Source organism: Argiope bruennichi, chromosome 8 (assembly GCF_947563725.1).
Source record: "Argiope bruennichi chromosome 8, qqArgBrue1.1, whole genome shotgun sequence".
In the NCBI taxonomy this organism is placed as follows: domain Eukaryota; kingdom Metazoa; phylum Arthropoda; class Arachnida; order Araneae; family Araneidae; genus Argiope; species Argiope bruennichi.
In genome coordinates, this window is record NC_079158.1 from 45,701,591 (window position 1) to 45,716,714 (window position 15,124).

General features: G+C 28.8%; 1 protein-coding gene across 10 annotated transcripts in view; it reads left to right on the plus strand.

Annotated features, from left to right (window-relative positions):
- LOC129980573 (zinc finger protein rotund-like) overlaps positions 1–15,124 on the plus strand; it is a 424,990-nt gene that overhangs the window by 372,370 nt on the left and 37,496 nt on the right. For all 10 annotated transcript variants that reach the window (XM_056090935.1, XM_056090937.1, XM_056090940.1 and 7 more), the window contains one exon: positions 5,671–5,879. In XM_056090935.1, the coding sequence (XP_055946910.1) occupies positions 5,671–5,879 (209 nt within the window). The remainder of the gene's footprint in view (positions 1–5,670; positions 5,880–15,124) is intronic.

Genomic DNA, 15,124 nt, shown 5'->3' on the forward strand with positions numbered 1-15,124 from the left:
CTATGTACAATTTATGTTTTAATCCGTCAAAAAAGAAGTCTAAATCATATACTAAATTATAATCCTTTCTTTACTACATTCTTGTACAAATTACTCATACATTAAGAAAATAAAAATTTGAGCACTCCTGAGCTTCAAAATCTTGTCCAATGTCTAAAATTTTCATGCTTGGAGGGGGAGGGTGAAGAGATACACCTTTAGTGGAGATTAGGCTAGAAATTTTTGGCGATAACATTCCTCTAGTTATCGAAATGACATGTTACATTAACGCTTAGAAATATGGAATGTTTGATATTTTAATCTGCATTTGAGTGAAAGTAGCTATTAATTTAAAAAACAGATATTACTTGCACACATTTATATATCTCGGGAGTCCTTTCTGTACTTTTATGGACGAAGAGTTTTAAAATAAAATGCAGCATCTAATTAAGAGTTTAGTTAAATGCGCATTTCAAGGCTTATTAATCTAACAAAGGGCAATCGAATCTAACCTTAACCCTTTAAAGGGCCATTTTTTTCTAGTCATATTATGTAAAAATATTTTTAGGCTGAAATTAGAATAAGAAAAGGGATTCATTTAGCTTATTAGATAAATTTAATTTGGTTGATTAATAATTAAGTATCAAATCAAGACACATCATTTTGTGTAAAATAAAGAACTAAAGCATCTAAGTTTCTGTCTTTCTAAAAAAAAATTTCAGAACTGATGCCAACCTACATAAATTCATACAAAGATAAATTTGGTGGGAAGCATACTTCCCACGGCCCTAGAAAGGGTTAAATCATCCACTTATGACGTCTAAAACAGAGTTTTTTTGCTGTGTTTGTTTACTTTCTAGCTAGATCTATATTCTTAAGAAAAATACATAAAATCCCATTTTTAGGAAATAACAACAATCATCTTCTGTTTCCAAAAGAAACTCCATCGTCTTGCATATGGAAAAAAACCGTATCATCGTAATTATTTTCTCTTAGGAAAACCATATAATAAATATCAGTGAAACCTTATACAATAAATAAGATTTCTGGCAAATTGGTTAAATATAAATACATTACGGGGCTTCCCTATTATTTATTTCCCGCTGCCATTTAAGATCATTAAGATCCCATGCATTTCGATAATCAGATTCTCGAAAACTCTTGCTTACTGTGGTATGCTCCGTAGTCTCGATTCTTGTTATTCTTATGTAATTTATAAACAAAAAAGGATTCAGAAATTTTAATCGGAGGTTCGATTGTTCGATTATTTTCTCTGATCTCATGGATTTAATTAAGCTAATATTGACCATAAAAAGATTCTCTTTCAAGAATACCTCGGTTTAATATTGTTTTTTTATCGGTAAAGTAAATAGTTGTGCTGAAGAGGGTTATAATTTGCCAATTATGCGTTCACTGCCCTTTTTTTGTATCTCTTTCACTTCAACTGAATCTAGAATTCATGCATTTATCTAACTAGATGTTATTTTTAAAAAATAAAAACATCAGTTATTCCCAGTGTTTTATTTTAAAAGGAATATATTTGAGATTGGCTAAGTATTGTAAGTATATAAATGTATTTATATTGGCATATACAAAATATACAAAAAGAAGTATTTACTGTTATTGTTAAAAAGATTCGATTTCGAGATTTTGATGAATTCCATATTTTAAACTCCCCTGAATTCCCCCCCCCCCCAAAAAAAATCTTTGGAAGTTAGCAATTTTCCGGATTTGCTAACACTTTGCAACGCAATGAACCAGAAGGAAAAAAACTTAGTGCTTTGTTCTAAAACTGCATATTTCTGTAAATTTGCATGGAAACCATCCTTGATAAGTTTTTCGGTCCTCATTTATTACGGCCGCCAAGTTTATTTGGCGATTTTCAGATTATACCAAGAGCACCAAAATAATGAGTTTACTTGGCGATTTGCAGATTTTGCCAAGATCGCCAACGCCGAGTTGCCAATCGCCAAGTCTGTGTCAATAAAAAGTATTGATTTTTCTTTTTGTCTTTTCGTGTCCATGTGAACACTATGACTCAAATATTCAACAAATGAAATTGATGAATTTTAACGTATGATTTTAGCAATAAACTGTAGTCATTTGTCTCATCTGGAACTAAACTCTCAATGGATAGATCGTCTGTTTGCTTAACGGAAAAATTCAAAACGGAACGAGATAGACAGATGAATTTCTGAATATGGCCTAAATTTCAAAATTGTAGATCCGCGTGAAATTTTAGATTCAATTACAGAACAGAAAAAAAATTTAAAAATATTTACGGTTTTATCCTCTAAACTACAAAGTTAATCACAAAATGCACTATATAATGGAAGTGTAGTAATAAACTATGGAAAGAACAGTAAATTTTGATTTAAAAAAAATAAATCTACAGCATCTGATTATAATATAATCATTTGTAGAGTATTTAATCATTTAAATGAGTTGCAACCCTTTTCAAATTTACTTTTGAGGCTTCTGGAATGACTTGAGAATTTTGAGCCACAGTTTGATGATACTCGAACCATTTACCCTCTTTTCGAACCTTCACTTTACACCGTTATGAAAAGGTTTCATCCATAAACCAATTTACCCACCACGCTCACATATTCGTTGGCTTTAAGTGAAATTGAAACACATTTTTGGGAATGCAAATCTTAACTAGATATAGGTCTGAAAGATAGAAATAATGCATTTTTCTTGTACGTATATTATGGATTGCAAATAAGGACCCTTGAATTGTAAGTTACTATAGTTGTTTTTTAAATTCTGATTTAGAGCAACACTAAGGCTATATTTTGAAAGAACCACGTAATTTTGAACCATGATTAGATAAATATGGCGACATGTGAGCCGGCATTCTTTCGTTTTAAATCTGCCATATTAATGGGGAAACATTTAGATCTATCCAATTTAACATGCCCCCCTTGCATGACGGTCCTTCCATGAAATATGGTTTTGAACCTGTTAACCTCCGACCCTGAAATTGAGACCTCATCACTAGGCTGCCGCTGTCCGTCAGTAAGTAAAGAGAGAAAAATTAGATATACTAAACTTCAATATAGATTTAAATGCCATCTGAAATTATGAATGTTGTCATTCAATCAAACTGAATTGTTGTGCTTTGTAAATTTATATTCTATTAAACCTATTTTGCATCTTTTTTATTAGCAAGATTAACTGACAAAATACAGTCTATAGCGAACCCACGATCCGTTTACGTTTCCATTTTCATGTTCTTACCATCTAGCTTTTCACATATTTATCCATATAGCGCTTTCCGTTTGTAATTGCCATGCTTAATAATATAATATGGCTTAACAATTTCTTAAACAACATACGATATTCCGACAGCTGTACAGACAGACTTTTTCTGCATGGATTTCGTTTGAAATTTAATAGAAATCTACTCACTTGATGAAGATATCAACATTCCTTCTAGCTAAAAGTTTTTGTGTTGTCATGTTAGCAGACAGACTTGCATAAATCGAAAAAATCGGTTCTTCGGACTTGGGAAGACCTGGAACGTTGAGAACCGTCAAAATCTCTATTTCGAATTTCTTGACGATTACGGTACTTATACTTTTGTAGGAGAAAGTAAAAACGTTATAAGTAAAAGTGAGTTATTTTCTCTAAAATATGGATTTTTTAAAAAATATTTATATGTATCAACAGATTGCTTTATCAGATATACTGTGTGTTTAAAAACTTTTTAATATTTATAACTCTGCTACTATGGTAGTCAAGAAAAATTATTTCTCATCGTGTATTTAAAGATTTTTTATTTGAAAATTTCTCTCTTATTTGTCTGATACTTTGTGTGGCTGTAATATGAAGTAGCATATCTCTTTTGTCATAATCATTTCAATCCTCCTTTTGACTTAATTATTGAAAATATTTATTTAAAATTCTTTTATCCATATTATTATATAATGTATTTTTATATAAAAGGCGTGGGACAATTTATAAATTGAGCACTGAATTTGCATTAAATAATACCTCTCTAACATAGATGATTAATGAGATACTCTCCTAAAATGTGCTAGTCAGATTTTTAAATCGTATCTAAAAAAACAAGCATGGCATTCATTTAACGACTTCCTGGAAATGTATATTTAGCGTATAAGGCATCACTTGAGGAAAAAGAACAATTTGAGAATGTCGTTTTGACCTTAAAATATTTCTGTCGTTAGAAACTACATAACTTGAAAGTGTGCAGAAAATCCTTCCTATATTGGGATTTCAAACTCATTAACTGTCGATGATGCATTGAAAACGATTCGCCTCCAAATCATATTGTATTCCGTACAATAATTTGTTTGGTCCTGTTAAGATTTGTATATAAATTCTTCGGACACAAACTCTAAATAACTATTTGAAAATTGCCAATTTTGAAACCTAAGTAGTTTTTATTATCTTCTCTTAACTCCTCAGCAATTTACTTTCAAGGATATATTAATCTAATATTTTTAAGCACGTATGTATTCTTGCTTAATTCTGACGCATTGGGACCTCGATGCAGCTTTTATTTTTTAAAAATCGACTTTTGTTATAATTGCATTCTTTTATAAAAATATTTGTGTCATGAGTATTTTACTACATTTTCGTTAAGGTCATATTTACTGAAAATACTGACAGTTTTTTCTTTCAGTAATCGAAATATTTTTATTTATTTATTTATTTTTGCCATTTCTTTACCATTAAATGTAATGAGTTGTCCTTTTACTGTGGATAAATTTTAGAATTTTTTTATTTGTATTACTTAAATATCTATGCAATGTTATAGATATATTATATTTGTGGTGTTTAACCCCTAAACTGTTTTATTACTATCTAATAAGATGACACCTTCTATTTTGGGAATATTTTCCTATTTTGATTCAAATAGAAATCCATTGAATACTTGACTTATCTATGTATTCGAAGTAATTTCAATATTGAATTATAATTGTTATGAATGGTTTATTTTTTGCTTACAACTATCAAAATTCGATAAATCGATGCACGTATGGCACTCGGGCAAAACAGTTACACGGTTAAAATGTACTCATACTTCTGTCAGAAACAGATCCTCATAATGATGAATAATTGTAATAATGCAGACAATTGTAATCACGTGAAAATTGTTTTATGCAAGTTGTAGAATAAAATGCGAAGTTTAAATAGACATAGAAGACTTTTAATTCGTTTAGGAAGCGCTGTGGGAACACACGATCCTATTCTTCTCTTTGATAGAATAGGATCGTGGGTTCGATTTCCGATTTCATCTACACTAAATTAGGGCACAATAAATCTATCAGAATTAAATGTTCTAGTCTTAATGTGGAATTTTGAAGGGTCCGGCTTTTTTGTAGCCATCTTTATCTGCCTATAGTTTAAAATCCATAAATCCGTTCCAAAATAATCTTAATGTAGCTTCAAAATGGGTTCTCAATGTTACTGTTCTTAAATACTCTTTTACTGAAATATTTCTTACCCTGCTTAATTTAAAGCAATCTTTTACTGAAACATCTATTGTCCTATTCATTGTAAAGCAATCTTTTACTGAAATGTCTGTTGCCCATCCTGGTACAAGAATATCCATATTCGAATTATCAGTATAGTTATGTGTTTTTCAAATATATGTGTATGTATTTTAGTAGATGACATTTCTTATGTAAACTGATGGTATGTTTTGTTTGTTTTTCGCAGGAGAGCGCCCATACAAGTGTCATCTTCCCGAGTGCAACCGGGCTTTCATCCAGCTGTCCAACCTGCAACAGCATCTGCGCAACCACGAGAGCCAGGTGGAGCGCGCCAAGAACAGACCGTACGTCTGTAATACGTGTGGCAAATGCTTCGCCACCGACAGCAGCCTCCGGACGCATGGCTCTAAAGTAATGAGCTGTAGCCAAAATAACGTAATACCCTGTTCGTTTTGTAGAATAGCCTTTACTCACTTTTCATTTTCATTCTGTTGCTGTTTCTCCTCTTTCATTACCATTAGAATTATTATTTCTTTGATTTTATTTTAATTCACTACACAGTTATGTTTAAAAATTAGTGGGTTTTGATTTAGTATATTACAATGCGACTGCCAGAAAGTGTTGATAGGACAATGTTCGTTAGAGGGCATTTTCATAATGGCATCAATGGAATTTGGAGACTAAAAGTGGTAAACAATGTTAGTGCCAAAAATAATTTGAATTTCTGATTTCATTCGTTGAAAATGCGGGGACTAAAAGCGGTACACTGTGTAAATGCCAAAAAATTTCGAATGTCTGATGTTCGCTAACGGACAAGTACTTAATCATGTCTATGAAATTTAAGGACGAAAAACAATAAGCGCTATAAATTCAAAAAAAAAAAATGTTAATGTTTATTACGTGGTGTCACTGAATACTCCACGTGGTGTCACTGAAATGCTAAGATGGGTTTACACCCATTCAGTTATAAGATTCCAGTAAATCACGCATGCGCTGAAAGAGTGAACAATAGCAAGTTCTTGTCTCGACTTGACAAATACTTGCTACTGTACAGTTTCTGCACATGCGTAGTCTTACTGTATGGATTGTAACTGGATGAATATAAAGCCTACTTAAATGTGGTAACCGATATAAGTACTAAAAAAGATGGCTAGCTTTCTTCATCAGACATGCTTTGAATGGGTCAGTGAAATTGGGAGACTAAAAGTGATAAACGATGTTAGTGCCAAAAAGTTTGAAATGGCTGGCTCTCTTTAAATGGGTATGTGCTTTATGGCGTCAATGAAACCTTAAGTTTACAACTGGTCTAAAGCTGTAAATACCTCCTACCAATATGAATGTTTAACAATCATTAACGTCTTCATAATGGCATCAGTGATGTTTGAAGACTGAAAGTGATAATGAATACAAGAACTATAAAAATCAAATATTGTTTTTCGCTTAAAAATAAACCTACTGAACTATATTTTATAATGTGGTAAATGTGATTGGTAGTCTTCAAAACAATGCGCAAAAGGCAGCTCATTTGAGCATGTTGGGGACTAGTGTGAAACTTTTTTTTTAAGATTTCAGACAATTTTTGTTTTTGGCACCAACAAAGGTGTGCTTTTTGTAGCTGTCATGTACTTCCAAAAGTGCTGACTCGCGTTTTTATTATTATTTGATTTTACCGCTTATTTTACTTTTCGCTGCTGAAAAATGCTGTTATATTGTTGACAAATAGTGTGAGTTTATTCACCTTTTCAAATACATTCGCATTAAGTGGCACCCATCTGTAAAATATTTTTTTTCTTCCAGAAAACAGTGCGTAGTACAAAACAAATAATTTAAAAAGATGACTAAAATTTATAGTTAAAATATACAAAACAGAAAATATGGATATCATTTTTAATAATTATTTTAAAATTTTTTGTTCAAATTGTATTATTTTATAATTTATATTTCTTATATTTTCACATTTAGCCATAACAACATTTTTTTTTCTGTTTAAAATATTCTTTAACTTTTTGCTTTAAAATTGCAGTTTTCATTTTAACACATTTCTAGTGTGAATCATAACAAACCTTCCATATTTAATCTGGTTGAACAGTTTCTTACTTAGTGTAAAGTGGATTACTTTTTTTTTTAAGTTTTAAAAGAAATTTTTTACTACTTTTTGAAATCTACTGAAAAAATTATTTGAAAATTTCATCAAAAAATACTACTATGTATAATACTTTGAAGATGAGAACTATTTTTAATTTTAATGTTTTGCAATCAAAAGTAACCTTTTTTTGTAGAAACCGCTTTTGAGGCTTTAAATACGACTTAAAAATGATTTTATGAAAAAAAAAATTGTAAGAATATTATGATTATGGCGTACTGTAAGAATATTTTGTGGGTAAAAAAAACTTAAAATCTTTTGCATTTTGCGCAAAATCGTGTAAAGTAATAAAAAGGATTTGAAATATAAACAGCTTTAAATGGATTTAGACTTTTCAACATTTTTTAAGCATCTAAATACGTTTTATTAAAAAGCCTCTTTTGTTGATTTAAAAGAATTTTTTTCGTTTAAAAAATTGTAGTTAAAAAAGAAAAATCTTATAGCTTATCTTTAATGTTTATATTTAAACAGTAATGTATAAATTTATAATTAATGTATGATATTTATAAAGCCGTATTGTTTACGTTTAAACAACATAGCTTCGTAAACTACATATAATTAATTAAAATTCCTATTTTTCTTAACAGTTTTTTTAGTTCCTTATTCTAGTTCTAACATTGAATACAAAATTTTAAAAAGTATTACAAATTTTTGCCTTTTTTTTTAATACGAATAAGATGTTCCTGCATTCCAGATTCCAAAAAATATGTTTATGAAGCAACAGACACTCATTATTAAACGATGTAGTTAAAGAAAGTAATTCTCCCTTGATAACAAGAGAAATATTTTTTGTAAGGATTAAGCTTAAGGTTTACATTAATTTTTTATTTATGTTAAAAGTCTGTGTATTTTTACTGCATAGGTATAAAAGATTTTGTTTCCAAAACTTTTAAATTACACGTAAAAAATTGATCTTAAAATTATAATGTGTTCTTATTGTTAAAATTATTCTTTCTTGAATAAATTTTTAAAACTTGTATAATAAGCATTTATGAAATATAATAATGAGTTCGCCGCTTACTTCCAACGAATTAATTACAAAAAATAAAGCTTTTTCTACTAAAAATATTCAAAACTAAAAACCATGTATGAATGCTAATTTAATATTTTTTCTTTTCCAAATAGTTACGCTTATTAGATGGAATCCTTTTATTAAAAAAATTGTCGGTGTGGTTAGCAGATGTCATTTTCTAATCTGTCCTTCAGTTTAATGCATATTTATCACCTGCTCACACTTTTTGCTAAATTGGCATTGCATTAAAATTCAAATTTTTTCCGGTACAAACCCTTTCATTTCATGATATCTGAACATCTGGCGTCTGTGAGCTTTCTATTTTCTAGAAAGTTTGTTCAAACAAAAAGTATGAGTTTGTTAAAATTTTAGTTATCAATAAAAATAAGATTAATACATTTAAAGAATGTTTTGATCACACTTGGATCTTCATTTCCATAGATTTTGCCTGTAATTGAGTAATTATTCTTTAATATGTCGATATTTTTAATTAATATTGTTGTTTAAAATGACACTTTGTAATTAAAAAATAGCATTTAGAAGATTCAATGCAGCAAAAATTCTGTAAAGTAAAAAATTCAAAGTAGGTGACTGATATTTTGAAAACATTTTACCACTAAATACATTTAACTAATTTTAAACTTATGATTTTAAAAATAAGACCGTTGTAATGCAAAAAATTCTTCCCTGATTTCAAATTTTTTAATTCGTAATTTTGAAAAAAAAATTAATGTAACCTAGTTTTGGAGTTATTTTTTTAATTCTTGTTCCCTTATCAACAAAATACCAAAAGAATTATTATTTTTAAACCGATATTGTTCCTATAACCCTTCACAATTATTTCTACTATTTTAAAAATGAACAAAAAATATCACGGATAAAATATATAAAAAAAGGAATTCAATTAAAATGTTGCCATCACTTCTAGAGAAATTCACACAGTTCTTTAATATAAAATCCTGTTGAAAAGGCAAAATTTTCCTTGCCAACTACTAAAAATTATTTATTTTATTTAAAAAGTGTCGTGAAGTTTTCAGAAATCCTTAAAATTTCAAATTTTTTTAGTTATTTTTAAAATTTTTGTTCCTTATCAACAAAATATTAAAATAATAATTATCTTTAAACTGATATTGTTCCAGTAATCTTTCGAAATTATTTCTTCTGTTTTAAAAATAAACAAAAAAATAAATCTCACGGATAAAATATGTATATAAAAAAAGGAATTTCACTAAAATGTTGCCAACCACTTTCAGAGAAATTTACGCGGTTCTTTAATATAAAATCCTGTTGAAAAAGCAAAATTTTATTTGTCAAATTTCCTTTCCAACTACTAAAATTATTAATTTTATTTCAAAAGTGTCGTGAATTTCTTAGAGTCCTTGAATTTTCAAATTTTTTGAGTTATTTTTAAATTTCTTGTTCTCTTACCAACAGAATATTAAAATAATTATTTTTAAATAGATATTGTTCTAGTAATCTTTCGAAATTATTTCCAGTGTTTTAAAAATAAACAAAACATCTCACGGATAAAATGTAAAAAAAGTAATTTAAATAAAATGTTACCAACCACTTCAAGAGAAATTTATACAGTTCTTCTATATAAATCCTGTTGAAAAAGCAAAATTTTAATTGTCAAATTTCTTTGCCAACTACTAAGAGTTATTCATTTTATTAAAAAAAATGTGTCATGAAATTTTCAGAAGTCCTTGAATTTTCAGATTTTGAAAATTTAAAATTGTCTGAGCAAGCTAACATTATTTTACGTACAGCTGAGTCAGCGCCAGAAATACAACTAATGCTGAATTTCATCCTTAATGTTACCCAGATTATAGAGTGGCATTAAATAAATCCAGTATTATTTATATTGATTTATGATATTTCATCATTTGAAAATCAAAATAATGAGCCTCTAAATTGTTTCCCCCCTTTTTTTTTGCCTAAAATACTATATTTCAGTTCCAAACACTCGCATGCGTCACTAAGACTTTAGACACGAACAAATGAGGCTTAATTATTTTTTCAGCTAGTTCTTGGGTGTAGATAGTCGAATCTTTTCACTCTTTGTTCTTTCGTTGTAAAAGTGCCAAATATTTTCAAATAAACGGGAAGGCCTATTCTCCTTTCCGCACAAGACACCTGATCTGTTTAGGTATAAAAGAATACTTAACAAACTTGTCTCTCCACCTCCCCGCATGAGAACAAACAGGATTGCTGTCAAGGTAGGCAATGTCTTCTAGTTGCCCTCCGTGGCAAATTTCCTTACAGCCTTGTGCACGATTTCCTCCAGAGCCTCTTGCAAGAACGACGGCCTCGTTTCTATTTATCAATTTGTAGTTCATCTACTGTCTAGACACTGTCTCAAAACTGCAGGAACAGAGACCGAGGTGTGGTCAACGTCATCGTTCCAAAATGCGACGTAAACAAGAGAGAAAGATGCGCCAGCTCTTGTTTTCACCTCACTGGGGTGTTATGGATGGGTATCTACCAAAAAGTTAAGATACTGTTTGTGGTCAAGTGTACTATCTGCATACGAAGTATTTGAACTGGCAGGGTCATTAGTACACACGCCGTTCCACCCCCCCCCCCCTTCTCCAAATCAGAAATGTGTTGTAGATCGCACTTTGTAATATTCTTCTATTGAAGAAGCCACCAGGGTTCACTGATCTGACTGTCTCGAATACTGTCTCGTTTTGAAGACTATCTCCTAAAGCTTGAATGTGCGGGTTGTTTGCGCAGGTTTTCTTGATGTATGTGAGGGGAAAAACTCTCACCTATTCTGTATCTTCTTAAACACTTAGCCATTAAATCGAATATAATTTATCAGAGTTATCTAGCAAGTTAATTACTCGTTTCAGAGGACAAACATCTTAGATTTAACTCTGCACAGATAGAAGATTTTATAGTTGTTATTATTTTTGTATTTACATAATATAATACTAGCGCTTTGACCGATAATTTATTTTTGACAAAAGGTTCTTTAAGTTGCACGTAAAGTGGGGGCTAAAGTTTACTAAGTGACGGCGCGCTCTTATGCTTTTGATTTATGAACCATTAAAAACTAACTCTGCTGTCGGGTTCTTCTAATATAAAAAATAAATAATTTGATTTAGAAATATCTTATCAAAATTTGAAAATTGGACATTCTTAAGTGTATTTATTTTTCTTATTAATGAACCATTAAAAGCTAAGTTTGTTATCGAATTCTTCTAATATAAATGATAAATAATTGGGTTTTGAAATATCTTATCACAATTTTAAAATTAAATATTCTTAAATTGTATTTATTTTTCTTAATAATGCAACATTTTCTTATTTTATTTTCTTATTTTTATGAAGACATAAAGAGGAACGCGAGAATGTTTCGCATTCATAGTTGAAATCTTCATACAATAATTGCACAACTATTGATTATTAGTTTATTTCGGAACAAAACTTCTTAAAACATATATTCCGATATTAAATAGGATGAAATACAAGAATTTTTAGATTTTAAATAATTACGTGGGGTTTTATTACTTGATTATTCAAAACATGATTCATAAATAATTCATTAAATCTTCTATATTTGATTTTAAATTAAACTTTTTTGCTAGCAAAAATCATTTAACTGTATTTATTTTCTGCTTATCAGTTATTTATGCCTTATTTTTTTATAAATTCGTTTAGGACGGAATAATGTTTTTTCATTTAAAACTCAAGTTGTTTTAAGTAACCAAAAGAAAAAGCGAGTGCAAGATGTTTTAGAAACTACTTTTGTGCAATACATATAAATAGCATAATTATGTTTGACATCAGAAAAACTCTTGTTAAAAAATATTTGGTAATTTTTCAATGCCGAAATTAAATGATTTATTAATTTAAAAAAATGTCCAAGCGTCTTGGATTACGGAAATGCCTGATATTAGATTTTAATTTAAAAAGTTAATTTTAATTGAAAATGAATGAAATGTGAATTATTCGTCCCAAATTTTGATGATCAATAATCAGATTTCTCAGACATTTTTTTTTTTTTTTTTGATTTTCTGGGATAATTTTCAAGATTTGAATGCAAGTTTTTTTTTCTCGTATTAAAAAAAATCATCTGTAATTGAAAGTTTGAATTAATTGTCCCGAAATGTCCATTTGAAAATCGTTTTCTTTGAATATTGCATAGATCAAAATTTAAAAGAATCAATTAGATTTTTGTAAAGTTAACTTTTAAAGAAATTCGTCTTTTTAAATTTTATATGATATGTGGTTATCTTAATAAGGATTATTAGATTGAATTAGCCTAAAGAAAAAATAATAAAAGTTACAAAAAATGTATTAATTTTGCTACTTTATCTCCTTTTGATTTCATAAAAACATTATTAAAATATTTCATCGTGCCTGCAATTAAAGAAATATTTTTACTCTTTTTTTAAAAACGTTTGGTTGATCTAACATCTTGAATTCGTTTGTGTGTTGTAGGCTGTTAAGGACTTATGGTCGAAAAATAGTGATCATTTATTTAACTAAGCGCAATTTGAATTATATCATTAATTTAAATATTTTAAGTTATATAAATTTGAGTAACGTATATCTATCCAATAAAAAAGTATTATAATCAATACAATTTAAATAAGGACAGGAATTGTTTTCAGTTTGTAACTTAAAATTTTGTCATTAATTCAATACATTTTGAATACAGAGTCTTTAAACTAAACTTATGTATGTAAAGTATGAAGCAATGGTTTTAGCTTATTTTTCTAAAGTCTACGTAGTTTTCTTTTATATATTTGTTTTCGATTCTCTTCAGATGTTTTAACAATTTTTTTTTCTTGAGTCTTATACACAAATTTGAAATTTTCTATTTATATGATTGTTTATTTTAATTTCAGAGATGTAAAAATATAACAATTTTTTTTCCCTTCAACTTTTTTTTTTTTACTTTTTTCAATTGCAGAGACGAATTTAAGGTGTTTTAAAAAATAATATATGTTTTCGAATTTATCTTCTCAATCGCAACTCTTATCTACAAAAACAAACTCTGGTGGTTTTATGGAGAATTCTGAAATCAGTTTTTAGTTTATGGAACTACTTTATTTCTTACTTGAAGAACTACTTTACTTGAGGAAAGGGTACCTTAAGTTGTAGTCATACAGGGAAATTTTCCGTTTAACTTCTTCATCTGTATTTTCAAAGTGGAATTGCAATTTATAGTACAAAAAAGCGTATTGTTGTACTTAAAAAAATACTCATATTGTGTTTAGAAAAAAATATAATTCCAGTTGTGTTTTCAAGTATGCGGTTATGTTTTATATGAGTGTCACAAAATTACTTGTCTTTTTTTTATCTGATTTTCTTTCTTTAAAGTTACAAAATATCTCCACGTCATTTTCCTTAATTTATTAAGAATATCATAACTACTTAAAACTATCTCGTGAAGATTACTTTTATTCCTACACGTCATTCTGTATAGTTTGTCAAGAATAATATAAAATTTGCTCAAGGGAATTATACTCAATCTTTCACGTCATTCTGTATAGTTTATTAAAAGTAATTACTAGTTACAACTGCCTCCAGAAAATCATGCTTTCTAAAAGAACAACAACCTCTAAACCTTCAAGTGACAAACATTTTTTGTTCACTGATTTGTGGATAAAATACCTCTGTAATTGAGAGGAAAATAACAAATATTTTTTTCTCGTGCTTTCAAAAACTTCAAAATCGTACAAATTATTAATATGATAATATTTGTAAGCTGGCGTACTATGGACTAATTGTTGTATCTTGCATGTCGCTTGATATAAAAATCGTTGAAATTGCTTTAAAGAACAGATCACTGGATCTAGAACTATCAAATGTGGCTTGTTCTTACGTGTTCGGTATATTGAAGAACTTTACGTAGCTGATATTTAAACAAGAGTAAATATTATAATGAATCAATAATTTAACTTCGTCACTCTGTATTTCGAAGTATATAAATGCTCAGAAGCTATTTTATACCTCTTTAAAATTTAAAAAAATAAATTCTACAGTAATTCTTATTTCTACATTTTTTCTCTAATTTTGATAAAGCTTTTAGAATTGAAACGATATTTTTACAGCTTTAATTATTATATTTATATTTCATGCGCTTTATATAATATTAATTACGTTTGTGTTTAATGTGTCGCTGTTACAATTTAAAGTAATTTATTAAATAAAATATTGAAAGTTTAATCTAACTTGAAGCTTTAGCGTGCTACGATATTTTAGACTAAAAGTTCGTATCTTCTTTAGATTTTTGACTGATTTTTCGGACAATAGTATAAAATAGAATATTCGCTTTAATGAAGCATTATAGTGGGCGGCTACTCTGATATTTCTTTGTCTAATATATCTAGCAGGTCGGCTCCAAATTCGAGTCAATTCACTGGGCGATAGGTGTTACTTCGTGCCAATAGTTCATTGATTTTTTTACTTTCTTGTATACATAGTATAGAGAAAGTATAATAATTGCCAAAAAATTCGAACTCGAAGTTTTGACGATTCTCCACGTTATAGATAACTCAAAAGCGCTTT